This window comes from Melanostigma gelatinosum, assembly GCF_949748355.1.
Source record: "Melanostigma gelatinosum genome assembly, chromosome: 14".
NCBI classification, from domain to species: domain Eukaryota; kingdom Metazoa; phylum Chordata; class Actinopteri; order Perciformes; family Zoarcidae; genus Melanostigma; species Melanostigma gelatinosum.
Window position 1 is genome coordinate 10,108,970 of NC_136647.1, and position 15,835 is coordinate 10,124,804.

At 42.6% G+C, this 15,835-nt stretch overlaps 1 protein-coding gene across 1 annotated transcript; it reads right to left on the reverse strand.

Moving 5' to 3' along the window:
- Positions 1-5,147: 5,147 nt before the first annotated feature.
- Positions 5,148-13,997, reverse strand: pitpnab (phosphatidylinositol transfer protein, alpha b; the record flags this gene model as incomplete). The annotated part of the gene is made up of 11 exons (XM_079283148.1): positions 5,148-5,302; positions 5,482-5,564; positions 5,684-5,806; positions 6,199-6,309; positions 6,618-6,695; positions 6,809-6,892; positions 7,158-7,255; positions 8,373-8,464; positions 8,777-8,922; positions 10,147-10,177; positions 13,981-13,997. 10 exons carry the CDS (start codon positions 13,995-13,997, stop codon positions 5,517-5,519), a joined length of 828 nt encoding a protein of 275 aa, XP_079139274.1. The 3' UTR covers positions 5,148-5,302; positions 5,482-5,516.
- Positions 13,998-15,835: the final 1,838 nt, after the last annotated feature.

Below are 15,835 nucleotides of genomic sequence, written 5' to 3' on the forward strand. Positions count from 1 at the left end.
CTCTGCTCAGGCCACTGGAAGTAACGTCAACGGATTCCTTGTTGGTCAAATCTCTCTTCGGGCAGCTTCTGATTTACGTCGACCGTATTAAAAAACTCGAAAGCACTGGGCAGGCTTTTGTGTGTAGCGGTGCAGTCCTCTCTGTGGCAGAGTCCCGTGTGCTCATGCAGCAATCGGAGCAACGACTGACAAAGCGGTGGGGTCGACTCAGGAATGTGGGCAAGAGGGAGTCAGATTTGGACGATAATCGCAGGCAGGAGACGGGCATGTGAACATGTGTGTGTGTGTGTGTGTTTGTCTGTGAGTGTGTGTCGTCACAGTAGAAGTGTAGAAGAGAAGGACTGGAGGCTGATCCTCCATCATTGTGAGTAGTGTTGCAAGACTTGAGAGTGACCCTTCAGGTCTAAGAGGTTTATGAACAGCATTCTCTCTATCAGCTGAGGACACTGAACAATGCATGCAACCCCGCAATTACAGTCATGCATTAGTGAGGGGACAACAGCACACAATAGCATTAGCTTCTTTCGGCCTAAATCAAGTCTCTTCTTATGTAGGTGAAAGGTTATCTCTGAAACCCACAGAGAGGTGGGGGGTTCAATTCAGTTTGTAAGCTCTGACGTGGATGTTTTATTCTGAGAACAAAAGCTCAAATAATTCTAATCAACAAGTGTTACAGCACATTTAATAGCGGACACATTGCATAATAGATTCATGCACACAATTCATGAAGCAATCTGCAACTCCGGAGCATTTTGTGTCATATTTAAATGGTTTCCATAATGCAGATTTCAAAACCATGAACAGGGTGAACTGATATTTTAAACTTTAGATGCAAAGTTTAACTCCAGAATAAAGGAGTGGAAAATGTGTCTCTCTATGAACAAAAATACGAGGATTAGAAATAGGAGGATATTGTTTTACAGTTTTACACATTGGCTTCAATAATTTAGAGATCCCAAACTATATGCATTACAGTAACAATGTGGCTTTAATGCATCAGATATCATATATTCTCTTCAACATTTAGTTCCCTTATACTTACAGAAAACAGTCTTTCCTTGTTGGATTCACTACGAACAGAATGATATAGTTGCTGTGATAATTTATAGAAACTCGTGGAAATAATTTTAAAATATTTTTTAGACATTGTGTTGATTGTTGTCACAGGAGTAAAATATTCCAAAAGGAATGGAAATGAACTGTATTGCCCCATTTTGGGGATTACATAATTGAGTAAAATGTTGGATAGTCCTGTATCTTACTGACAAACACCTTTATAGTATATGAGTAAATAATGACGATAATCTATAACTACTCGTATGAAATCATTTCTGGTAGAGTCGCTGGTATGGTAGCAGAAATCATGGCAGAAAGTAAACAACAGTGTTACAGTTTGGAGAGATGTGGGGGACAAGTGGAAGAAAGCAACCAGACGAGATTGCCTTCGTACAAAACAAAAAATGCTAATCTTGGGTGCCCCAGTTCTCCCTGCCACTTCATGTAACAGTGTCACATGCGGAGACTTATTGTACATTCTTTAGCAAAGCAGAATTGTGAAGTGGTTAACCTCGGGTTCACCGGTCCAGTCAGAAATTAGGAATTGGAGGCTATTTAAGTTTTATCACAAAGCTCTGCAAAGACTCAGAGACTGCAGCCACAAAGCTACTTAAAGGTTTTTATTGGGGGAGTTTTTCCTTTTCCAATGTGAGGCTTCTGGGACAAGACGATGTCAAATGTGTACACATTGTCAAGCCCCGAATGGCGGCGTGGTACAGCAGTGTCTACACTGGCAGTTCCATGAGTGGTTAGCGGTTAGCCAGCTTTTGTCTCACAGTACAATAAAAAGCATTCACATCATAACATGTACAGTTGCTTTGCTTCTTTTTATTCATTTCTTTACGCCTCCAATGTACAGTAGTGTTCTTGGAAGATGACAAAAAGGAACAAATTCACAATAAAAAAAGAAAAACAGGAGACAAGTTAACAGGGGTGACAGAGTAAGAGAGAGATTTTAAAACAGTTTGGGATTGTGGAATCATTTGGTTTCATATTCTGATTATAAATCGAGGAATCTAACAACAGATATCTGTGAGATTGCCTCTGTTAAACCATGTTCTCGCACAATTTTGTATGGACCTAGTGTCAGTATCTGTTTTCAAACAACCACATCTAATCGTCTTTTTCTTTTTTTCCTATCTAGCTGTAACTCCAACCCTCCGGCTCCGAGTGCTTCTAAATGTAAAATAATTTCCCCTCAATCGGCCATCATAAACCATAAGAGGGGAAACTCTAACTTCCACGAGGCTGACACCATCAGCTAATTACGTGGATCAATGAACTGACCCAAGCTGCTGTTACATGTTCCTTTCCAGAGAGAGAAGCGAGTGTAGTCCAGAGACTGACGACAGGGTTACTACAACACTCAGAACAAAAATATACATCTGTACACTGTCCTGCCAATAAGACGCGGCCCCTGTGAGGGAAGAACACCGTGAGGAGAGGAAATAGTGAACAGGGTTTTTGCTTTTTATGATTTTTCCATCCAATTAATTCGAATGTGTTTATTTTAATCTACAGCTGACAGTATTTCTCAAAATGTCTCGTCAGCACTGAAGTTCAGCAATCATAACCCGACAGTTCCTCACAGTAATACCTCTGCGAGAGCTAGTTGGTCACTGTGGTCTATGACAGCGGTGGAATAAGAGGATCAAGTGTCAAGAGGGTGTGCTGAAGGTCTGGCAGGACAGTCTGATCTATATATATGTGTTCGTCTACATTCATTTATTTACTATTTACAAAGTCAATACATACAGTACATCCACACATCTCCATGATTCAGTTGATAGCCCCATCACGGACAGTGAGCGAGATGCTCGATGGACACAGAGACAGGTCGAAGGGTTGGATATCCAGGTCCAGTGCTTTCATTAAAGAGGAGGCAACAGAAACGCAGTGACGGGTTTATCAACGTAATCTGACATACAAGAATATGTGGATATGAAATAAGTCACACAAGAGGAGGCAAGTGTAAACTTCTACGCTTGAGTGTTTGCCAATAATGCCCTGAGCAGTTTTTAATGGCCTCTTTACGCCTTTAGTATACTCCTGGCAAGTAAAATAAATTTGGATTTATTGGCTTCTGTGCTTGGGCTTAAGAGGGATCACACAGATGTATAAATGAATGATCGCACAAATAACACTGCTCAAACATATTCCTGTAAAATGATGCACAAAAGTCATTTAAATGCTCCTCTTCTGTGTGTTCTGCTCATAATTCAAGAGGCCTTGGAAGACTGGTGTCAATGCTGCTTTCTACACACAATCCACAATTCTATGAGCACCTCAGGGTGCTATAACAAATATATAAAGATATAGAAGCAGTTCATTTAGCCTATAATTATTCGCCGCTGTCATGTCATGAGTTAGAAGATCATTCATTATTCTTCTGAATTCCTCTCTGGAATAAAGTCTTTGTTTGAAAAGCCCTTCAGTGGAACCGATATTCATACTCTTCAACATTCAATCAGATTGTGTGTGTGTGTGTATGATTGTATACTCCTTCTGATGGCAGTTGTTTTGGCCATGACGTATTAATCTGAGTGACCTAAAGTGACCTTTAGTTTTTGACATTTTCCATTGCTTGCTCTTTAAAGTTTCCACGCCGTTATAAGATGTGTAGGGAAGGTAAACAGAGGCCAAAGGAGGCCAAACAGACGTCAACAAGAGGAGGAAGGTTAGCGGCTGCCGTCATCCCCCCCCTATAGCTCCATTACTTCCTCCCTTCTTCACCAGCCAGCGTCAGATCTCTTCAAAGACACTACTGTACGTCACTCATGTACACTCATGCATATACCGAAAAACCACAGTACTACACGTAACGGGCTTCAGATTCCAGGAGGAGAGAAATCTGCCTCACCCAATGACAAACACAAGAAAACCAGCATTGAACAAATAATGGAGCAATAGGAAAGCATAGGAGCAAACAGTAGAGTAAGATTACATTTGGTGATGATATAAGGAGAGACCAACGTGTCATGGTAGTTATTGCTATCGCTGGATAAGACCATTTATCCACTGGAGGTGACAGAATGGGTGACAGGGCAAGAACTGATGCAGATCACATGAAGTTTTACTTTCAAACAGCCATTGATCTATCTACAGCGGGCGTCAGGGGCTGCGTATCGATGATGGCTGCTAATGTTTGAATCACAGAGTTCTGCAGCAAAAAGGATGTGAAGTCTGTGGAAAGAAAGACCCATTCATGGCTGATCTAATGTGTATTGTCCTTTGCAGAATGATACATTTTAGTTCTGTCTTGTATTATACTGTGTGTGTGTGTGTGTGTGTGCGTATACTGCTGTATATTTAAATTACTGCTCTCCCTATCTGAGGAAACGGAAGCGCTAGAAATGATCTTAAGAGAGAAAAATTAAAAACATGGCTGGAAACCTTGAGGAATTTACAACGCTACAGAACCGCACACATACACACACACACACACAAACTGGCAAAGCAGCAGAAAAGCCAATGGATGCCTTCACATATAAAGGGAGATACTGTGAATAAATCCTATCTGGTAGGTCAGGAGTACAGCAGAGACACCATAACCTTCTCAGCACAATCCCAGCCTGACAGCTGTGGTTTATAGACTTGCAAATTGGTTTGAACAACAAAAGGAAACACTGCATATCGCATGACACAAATGGAGAGTAAGAGGTATTATGACAATTCAAAAAATAAAATAAAATAATCACAGGATCAAAACTCAACACTAAGCAGATAGAGCTTGCTCTGAAAAAAAAGAAACACCCACAGACAAACTTACAGACAAAATATTTAAAAAAAACCCTGTTCATATATATTTATATTTATATATCTATATATATATATTTCAATACAATTATTCAGCTCCCCGATATACGGTGTACTGTATATATACACCATTGGGGCATCGTAAGTAGAAATAAATCCTAAATTGCAGAGATGTTGAACAGTTTAGAGACTGAGAGAGAGAAAGAGAGGACTGACTGACGAGATCTAAAGTGTTGCTACTGGAGGCCTCAGAGCACTGAATAAGATGGGGACACTGGATGGAAAAACAAATGATGGATGGGACTGAAGGGAGGTGGGATGTGGTGGAGGAGATCATCTGAAAACTGGGAGTTTACTGGGTCCAGGTCCCTGAAAACCAGATTGTACCGGGGGGGAAGGGGGGGGGGGGCAAGTTGGACCAGCCGGTCAGATGTTGTGTCAGTAGGAATAAATGTAGGATGTGAATCCGCTGGTGTCTGGGTAGTCTGGTCTGAAAGAGAGAAAGAAAGAGGTAAGAGCACAAGAAACCCTTTCCACTACAAATAAATAATTGATCAGTGAAAAAAGTATAATATATATATATATATATATAAGGTATGTGTGTGTACAGACAGACAGTCAAATACATGTTAGAGCTACCTTGAAACGAAACAGTTATGTTCCTCTAACCTCATTAGCAGCAGCATTCACTGTCCAACACAACCTCAGTCCTCTAGAGCCACCATCCCTTTCACTGGGTCCTTCACTCTCATCTGACACACACAACACACACATCATACACAGAAATGTTGTCGCTCTAAGACTATGCTTGAATTACTAATTGTTGTTGAACTAATATATCGACTCACTTGTGAAAACTTTTTTTTCTCACCTCATCGAGCTCCTTGCGTGTGTCCTCCTCCATGCGACGAATGTCTTCCATGTTCAAGTCAATCCACTTGTCAATCCAGCAGAACAGCTGACGGTGGAAATTAGTGAACAAACGCTTCTCTTGCTGTGAAACAACACGTGAGAATGAAGAGAAAGTAAGCAGAATATTTCCCTCCAAATGTTAAAATCAAATTGTTTAATTCCATCCTGGTTTACCCAGTTTATCCACTAGAGGCTGGTGCAGCCCATACTGTGTGTACGGCATCATAGTGGCTGGTACTTTTCCACTCCAACCTAAAGCTAACAAGTTGTGAGACACTGTATGTACTGTATACATATACAGGATATGAGACACTAACACACACACAACCGAGGACTTTCCTGCAAGATCATGTTAAACAGTTTGTCAACAACCCCTCCTCTGTAGCAGACGTTGTTGACCTGTGGCTACCTGGATGTCATAATGATCACTAAGTGACAAACCGGTATGCACCACAGTCCACACTGTAAACGCACCTTTTGAATGAAGCTCTCCACTTTATTTTGCAGGCCCCACCACTTGAATTTGACAGTGACCAGTTTGTAGGCACACATGTGTGGGCAGTCTGTCTTCTTAGGAAGTTCCTTCTGCAAGTGCACAAATATATCGACAGGGATTTTTGAAATTGATAACAAAGATGGCTGTGCGATAAAATATATAGGCTGAACATTGTTTATTCTTTTTAATTCTATTTAGTTTTACAGTCAGAGTGAGAGCCGGGGCTTTGGAAATACTGACGGCCTAAACTGTCAAATTTAAATTGAGTCAATAAAAATGTTGAAATATCCACAAATTGGTAGCAGGTAGTTGTGTTAAGGCCCTGACACACCAGGCCAACTGCAGTGGTTTCAAATGTGTCTCAACCAACTGAGAAATCAACAACAACACACTGTACCTTCCAGTCTGGTCCTAGAGGGCCTCGTCCCGTCTTCACTGACTTGTACCTGCAAGGGTCCTCCTCTGGCTTGTAGTCCTGGAGAACGGGAGGAAAAACCAGAATAAACAACATGGATGAGGTGACACAACAACTACGAGATCTAGTCGGTGTAATCGTCTCAACGTGGCTCTTAAGTTAAACGTTTTCACCTTCGAATCCACTTGGCTTCTGTCCGCGATATCAATATAGACGACATCCACTTTCTTCCAGGTTTCTGCATCCAAACCGTGTACCTGAAACAGCAGCACAGAGCACAGCACAGCTTGATTCAGGCCCAGATCTCTGCAGGCAGCCCACACACAACAGAGACAGGGTGAAAATGACGTTCTAAGCCCATATGACATGTAAAAATAAGTAAAAATATGCATTCGTGGTGTAAAATAAGCACTTCTTTGCCAGGTGCATTGTTTTAATCCCCAAAACAGCATTACAAAAATCTTCACGCTGCATAAATACATGCATGCACCTCCTCAGCTCAATACAGTCTTTACGAATTACATTTTCGAGGTGTCCCGTGTCAGGTTTGTGCCATGTTTCAATCTTGATCAGGAAGTTATCTTTCATATACTCGTTCTGCAGAGAAAAGAGAAATAATCCTGAGTGGCGAGGGAGCAGTACATCTACAGAATAAAAAGCATGCAAGTGAAAAACAATGAAATACAATTGACACAGGCCTGTCTCCTGCTCTCATACACACAGCGACACAAACACACCAGAGTAATGGTGTCTGAGTCTCCCTGCTGCTGCCATCTCGCTGAAATACATCAAATTTCTTTCTCAACTTTCAGTTTAATTTGTTGCCTCTGTTGGCATCAAAGCTTCCTTTATGCCAACACACATTGCAATCTGTAAGTGGAAAAGGAAAGAGAATACTTACAGTGATAACTGCAGAGCCAGATGAAAGAAAGCGGAGGAGCAAACAGAGAAAGAAAGAAAATAAAGCAGTTGAGACATGTAATAGCATTTACAGTGTTGGACAATGTGCAGAGGAAGAGGACGGGAACTGTTCAGCAATATTTGTCAGTGAGTATCTTGTGCGTAGGTTCAGGTTGTGTCTTTGACTGTCTTGTGTCTTTGTATGAAAGATGGCTGTCTGGCAGCTGCTAGACTGTGTGTGTTTGTGTGTGTGTTTGTGTGTGTGTGTGTGTGTGATCTCAGCCTGAAATGCTCGCGTGAATGCATGGCTCTTCTCACTGGACATGCAGTTAATAATTCAACTTCAAGGTGAGCGAGACACAGAGACAGAGAGAGACAACGACAATCCCTTTGACAGATCAGCACCTATGTGAGCTCTAAGTCATTTGAGTCAACTGAGTTCACACATAAAAGTACATTCAAGTTCATGTGCATTTTGCATTACATCAAAATGTGGGTTTTCAGTTATTATGGTGGGTGTGGTTGAAGCCTCCTTGATTATTTTTAGGCATTTGAAAACTCTCCAGATCTAAAAGTTTTGGGAGAGGAGACCACTATAAGACCCTGCTGAGTAGATTAAAAGGTAGTTTGGAAGATGCGACTTCCTCCTGGGACCTCGATTCTTCATGTAGATCGATGGAGTGTCTGTTTAGATTTCAAGCAGAGCCAAACATTTCTGTGACTGTGAAATGTATTCTTTTCATTATATTGTGGATCTGATTTCGCACTTCTGTATGCGCTAGTTATTTTTAACTCATTGTGTGTGTGTGTGTGTGTGTGTGTGTGTGCGCGTGCTACCTGTGCGACAGTATGGGTATGCGTTCCAGGCTTTCTCATGGATGTTGAGAGCTGAAGCTGGAGCCAACATTCTGACGAATGACGGCACTTTACTGCAAGACAGAGGAGTGAGTCAGACCAATCAGGAGAGATTAGGTTACAGAGGTCCAAGCAAAGTTCATAAAATCAAAATTCGATTTTGATGCACAGTGTGATTGAAAGGTGGTTAGCTTAGCTTAGCAGCAGGTGGAAACATCTAACAAGCTAAACTAGTGAAAGAGGGAGACGACTTTTAAGTGGTGGGATAACAGACTGAAGTGGAGAAATGTACAAATGGATAGGAGCCAAGGGATGCGGCCTCGAGGGAGGGATGAATGAAGCAGTCTTCCTGAGTGAACTTTTAAACCTGTCGGACAACTGCTTACCTCTGCAAATGGTAAATTTTGTGTGTGTACTGTCCCTTCTCTCCATCTTTCTCGTAGGGCTCATTTTTTAGCACCTCCACTCCTTCTCCTCCACCCGTCTCATTCTTACTGGCCTCGGCTACAGAGTACAGCTGGCCAACCTGGTACTGAAAACAGAGAGAAAAAACAGGTCAGAACGAGGAATAAAGTGCGTTTAAAGGGAGAAACAAGCTGTTTCCCTCAACATGTATTATCCTGTCGATGACTGAGCTTTCACAGTAACATACATCAATTTTCTATTTCAGTCTTAAGTGGTGGATTACTTTTTCTTCTGATCCTTTTCCTGATCTTTACCTTGTCCCTGGATCCTCATAATCTCTCCCACACATTCTTGTTTGCCTTCGTTACAAATCAACCTTTTTTTGTTGCACCCAGCTTGTTCCCTCAAACTGGCTACAAACTGTACACTTTTTCCTTCTTTCACTCCTTTCTTCCTCCCATTCCCCATCTTCCTGGTCCCGAGTGTGCGTGCGAGTGTTTAAACACAGGACAATGGCTCCTTTCATTTCTTAATCACCTCTAATCCTCCATATAACCTCTACATACAAAACCTAACATTGATGTTTTGGATTGCTGAATAATAATATTTCTGATCCTGATGGTCTCTGGATTTAGACACAAGTGTAGAGCAACAGAGAGACTGTTCCCTCAAGTCAGTTGCAGACGCAGCAACTGTCGGCTAGATAAATGGGATGCAGGAACAGCAAAGCCTCCTGGGTAACGGTGTTGGACAAATACAATTCAACCTTGCCTTGTGGGGTGAGTGCATGTTCAGTTCTACCAGAATTTCCTTCTTACGCAAAATTAAAGGCTTTTGGTTAAAATCTGCTCCTGGGAGGAAGTTAACAGATTCTCCAGGTATTTCAACAGCTGGAACAGCCTCATTCTACAGGTACACCCCGAAACAAAACCTTTGTAAAAGGGAATAATCTGTTGTCATCCATGACAACGTGACAAATGACTGAAGACTGCTGCTTCAGAGAGTTGGGATGTAGAGAAGAAGACAGAGAAGATGAAGCTCTGGAGGGACAGAGAGGGGCACACGTGGTTCAAGAGACGCTACTCAACTGTATGCAGGCCTTATGGTCTTATGTGTGTGTTGGAGCATGAATATAAACACGTTAAAGTCCAAAGGCCACTCAAAAAAGAGCAGTTTTAGTGATGGCCAGGCCGTTGTGCTTCACTCTTGCGAATACAGCGAACTAAAGAATCAGATAACAAAAGCTAAGCCCTGAGCCAGTTTAGCTAACACACACACACACACACACACACACACACACACACACACACACACACACACACACACATAAATATACCGAAATTAAACTTACCTCCTCTACAGAGATAGGAAGAATCACTCGACTGGTAGAGAAGGAAAAAGAAGGGAGGTTACTCAAACAACACAAGACATCAAAATCAATCAACCTTTGGTTTCACTGTACAGCTGCACAGTATAGTGATTGATTGACGTGTGTGAGAAAAAACAAAATCTGTGCTCCTGAAGTCCTTATTGGCATTATAATATGCCATTAATCATGCTTTCATTTGGTAATGACACTTGTGAACCGGGTTAGTCTGGAGAACTCTTGTGAGTGACATGCTGACAACATGAACCGACATCTTGAAGCGTTCCGCTCAATAGAGATCTGGACAGCAATTATCTGACAAACATGCGTCTTTTCCGTGAAGCTGTCTCAGAGGACGCTTCAGCGGAGCTGGAGTTAAGCCCCCACATTCGTAATGAGGAACTATATGAGCTGTACCAACAGTAAACGTGTTCTTGCCGGAGTTTTACCTCTCACAGAGTAATGAGTAGACTCCCTTTAATGTTTCGGCTCAATACATGACAAGGCCACGTTTGTGTTCTGCGGCTCGGCACATCTTTTATTAACTATCGTAAAATGAAATCTAGCGTGGGTTCCACACTGAACGGAAAGAATATATATAAGATTCACGTATTTCACTTTGACACTGAGTCATCAGGACAGGATAAAAGATATGTTCTTCACTGTTCTCAGGAGGAAATAAGAATACGCTCCAGTGAAGCAAGAAAAACAGCGAGATCAAATGAAAAAACGGAGCTGGTTTTCAGGCTGAGAGGTTCTTCTAACAAGGTTTAGAACAGTTTCTATCAGATGGTTGCACTTTATATGAGGATATTGATGAGATTGTTTGCTCTTATTCCTTGTGTTTTTTGGTGTTATCTGAGGATATTACTGCTGAAACCATCATCATTACGTTCTATCATTTGTTATGACATTTATGACCGACATCCGACAGTGGCTCTGTACTTCACCTACGATTAAGATACGGTGGCCAAAAACATTTCCATTCGAAGAAATGCCAATCCAAAAACTTTTACGAAAAATCCAATACATGATATAAAGCACACGATTATTCATCCCGTTCCGTTTGTGTTCCATGTTTTGTTTTGTGTCAAAAATGTTTCTGCTTCGCCACCATGTTTATAAAAGAGTGTTGGGAAATCGAGCTGGTTAACAAATGGCCACAGAGGTTGCACACTACCAGCAAATGATGACATCCATGCTGGCATTCTTTCAGTCGGAGCCAAGGACAAATGTCTTCATGCACAGTTTGACTGTGTGGCAGCAGGCCCAGTGAAACTACGGTAGAACATACAACCAGGAGTATGCACATGTATATCACATGTTGCACGACGTAAACATGACGCACGACAGCACAATTTAGTAGCCGTTAGTATTTTACTAAGAATATATATATATGTATATATATATATATATATAAATAAGGCATATTATGACCTGATGATCAGGGTGTCTCTTTTTCGGCAGCTGATCTAAAATAAAAGTATGTTCATGTGTTAATGTGTTGATTTGCTTGTCACTCCTATGTGTCATGTTGTCAAATATGTAATCTAATGTAATGTAATGAACCTCTTTTTGCAGCTTGGTATAAATCAAGAGCAGTGAGGAATACAATAGAAAATAATAATTCATGTGTTTTACAGTGTGGTGCAATGTTTGACAAATCTTTATTGGGAAAGATTGCTGGTTACAAGTTACTGATGATGTCAGCGAACTCAAACATGTTTGGGAACGTCTTTGGTTTTGATATTGATGAACGCAGCAGCTTAAACACACTGCACTATACCTTCCTCTGACACGTTTTGTACCACAAATGCACATGTACAGTATGCAGCTTTGTGGACTGTTTTGTGTGATGATGCCCAAATTCAGATAATCCTGCATCCCACTCGCTGCTACTGAACGTAATCTGGGTCTGAGTCCCAGCCAGACATTGGATGGGAATCCAGATGCTGCAAGGAAGGCGGAGACAGTCTGAAAAGTCAAATGACAATATTAAAATAGGATTTAACTTACAGCATAGATCTAAATACAGATCTCCAAAAATAAGTATTTTCCATGGCTTAATATGAGGTAAATGTTAAAAAGAGCTAAATTGAAATACTTAGAATTTAGGCTGAAGTGAAACAAGGACTAAAGTCACCTTAATGCTCTCTCTCTCTCTCTCTCTCTCTCTCTCTCTCTCTCTCTCTCTCTCTCTCTCTCTCTCTCTCTCTTTGGTCTAAAGGTCAGTGGCTCTGACAACACTGTGCACCTGCCAAAGCTCATGGAATTGGAGAAAATTTGTACTAGGAGGGATTTACAGTACAGAGTAAAAAAAAGTGTCTGTACTACAGCAGTACATGATTCAATTCACTGTCTCTTGACCCCCATGGTGGAATTTGTGTGTGTGTGTGTGTGTTCATGTACAAGCCTCTTTGTGTGCCCGTGTGTTGACAGCGTGTAGAAGTGCATCTAGCATTTAATCGTGACCGATTTAATTAATTTCCAGGCAGACTGCTGAGACCCAGACTCTCCCTAATCACGTCGGATCTTTAGTCATGCCATCATTCTCATCCTGAGCTTTATTTTTTATTCGATACTGAGCCATTAATTGATTGCATACATTTGGTGAGACATCAAGACAATCATTGAAGCCAGACTCTGACCAATATAGATTTTTCAAGATCAGAGTGTTATTTTTAGGCTCAAGCTGCCAATAGCTGAACATGTGTGCCAATGTACAGTACAGTGCAGCTCTGACCTTGCCCTAGAATGGAAATAAACAATTAAAACGCATATATCTTATGAATATTTAGATATTTCGTATAAAAAATGCTGCAAAATCATCTGAAATTATAGGGGGTCACTCGCTCCTTAAAAGTCTGGTGTACAGGCTGACACCAGTTATGAGCATGGAAATGAAGGAACCACCATATACTGTCTGAAGTCCACAACATCTGATTTCTCATCTCAAGGCCAATATCATCCCAAAGCATCTGCAATCCATTGGCCTTACCCTTATACTAACCACCAGCTGATTCTGAGTGCAGGCCTCAGTGATCCCGAACACTGAGGCCTGCAACATCAATATGTTGAAGTAGGCTAACCTGTGAAAAAAAAAATCTTTCCGTTTGCTCGCACTTCGTGTGCCAACCCGTCCCCTCGGCCCAGCTGTCAAAATTCTCAGAAATGACTGGTGCGTCAAAACCTCGCCATTTGCTGCCACTTGCCCACTCCCACCCGTTACTCCACCCGGGGTCCCTCTACACCTCGTCCTCTCCATCCCTCTAGAGGTAAATGCCGGACTGCTCCATCAGTGGTTTCACCTTCACCGCGCACCAATAACATAACCACAGCAGCTTACAGGGATGGACGCTGGCACGGCGCGGCTTACACCAGCCATTTCTCCCTCAGCTCCACCACTCACATGTAGCGCATCCGTCATTTTAGCACCAGAGCAAAGGACGATTAGCCTGTCCGTCCGCTACAGGGAGAGCCTCCCGACTTCACTTGATGCACGTGATGCAAAATGTGAAGGGCACAGCCATGCATGCGCCGGCTGCTGATGCATCTACAGCCGCCGCGTCATTGTCTCTCCGTTTACCCAGTGAATGCTCAAGGGTGATGGAGTGTCGCATGCATGAACATGATGACGGTCACGGAGAAGAGCAGATACGGGATGTCGACATCTTCCTTGGCCGCACTCTTGTAATTCCACTCTCAGGCGACCGGCCACAATGTCAGCGCTGCGAAACCTGACGGATAAACGCGCGCACATCCTCCGCGCGCTCTCTCTCTCACAGACACACACTCACACATGCACACACAGTTACTTACAATTCCTTTATGAGCATTTTTTTTGCGGTGTGTTATGCCCTTTTATCCAAGAGGGGAGCAGCTCAATACAGGTCCAGAAACAGGGTCGATTCCTCCCGCCGTTGGTCTCTTCTTTCTCCGCTTGCTTCTCTCCCACCTCTCCCCCTCTATGTCATTCTACCTCCACAGTCGCTTATTTTCTTCAAATTCACTTCCTGATCGGGGCCGCGGCGCGGCGTTGCTGTTGCGCGCAGAGCAGCGAGGCCTGTGCAGAGCAGACTACACACAGAAAGAGGATGCTTCACCAGAGGGTGGGCTGAGGATGATGCGGTGGGTCTGTACAGCCTCGACAGAATTACTGAGAGGGACGAATTGAGCCATCCAGTTTTATAGATAGATCATAAATAAACATACTTGACATGTTTAATGTCTAATTCTGCTGGTTTTTGGAACAGCTCACTCTGAAAAAAAACTGACGTTTGGAAAAAAAGAGTGTATTTGTAATTTAAAGGCTCTTTAACGCTGACATTTAATTTAGTTCCCAGTGGAATAGGGTATAGGCTTCATGATGTATTTGAACTTTATGTAATGAAAAAAAAGGGAAATCGCTCGCACTCAAAAACAAATTTGTAATAAATATTTTACAGGAAGGTCGATGCAGCAGCTCTAGATCCTAAAACATTTAAAAAACATAAAACAGACTTAGCCCATGCTTCTCTGAACCATTTTTCTCCACCCTCTGCGTCATCGCAGTCACGGTGACGTAGAAGCGTGGTTGTTCACCATCAGAGTATATAAAGAGTTGATACGGGGACCACCACCGCTGACACAGACGCACAGTGCGTCAGCTTCATGAGCCCTTTAAACAAAGTCCCTGCATCTAATGTGATTATTTGCCTTCAGAAATTCCAAACCCACTCCTGTCCACTAGATAGCCGATCTGCCACTGATGACAGACATTGCGTTTTACATGACAAAAAAAACATTTATGTCGGTGTGCTTCCAATAACCATCACATATATGTAGCCTAAAAGCGTTAGAAGATGGAATCGTGAAGGTAAATCTGTGCAGTCAACCTCAAAAACCCTCATATCCGCAAAGGAATCGCAGGCTAACCTGTTAATCCCTCAAGGACCCCTGGAGGTCCCCTGGGCACGCTTATGGTCCACCACCCACGGGTCTATAAGATTGTGTTAGCACGTGAGGTGATGACAAGGAATCACAGGTCACTAATCCAGCCCTGCGTCCCTGAGATCGCAGGATGTGAGTGAGTGCACGTGTGAGTATAAAATGATGTAACAGCGCACTGCTGCTGTATTTATAGCGCATCTGTATCCGCCTGTCAACATCCGCTTATCATTCCTCAGTCTTCTCATGTATAGGACCCCTTCTACCCCCTGTAATAGATGTACAGTACAATGAATGGTACGTCTATCTGTCTGTCCGTCCGTCCGTCTGTCCATCCGTCCGTCTATCTCATCGATTGGTATGAAGGGATAGAGCACAGAGAAAATTCCCTTTTAGCTCCTAATAAGTGCCTGATCAAATTGTTCAACAGCACATACTGTGAATGGCCCACTACTTGCTCCTCAGTGACGTTAGGGCAGTGGTCTCATGTGGCCTTATTGAACCGTGTACCTGAACAAACCACAGGGGTCGGCCAGCCAACCAACGGTTGCAGCAGCAGCATGCACCAGGCCAGCAGAGCTCCATGGAGCCATGCGCTGTCCCTGATGTGAGTGACGTTCTCAGGTGACAGGAGGGGCTGTGGTGTCAAGGCAACAAGGGATAACCATCCGCTGGTGGAGTATCAGATGAGAGTGCAGTGTTGACAGACTTGGTAAAACCAAACTGAGATTGGAACATCTGGTGGAAA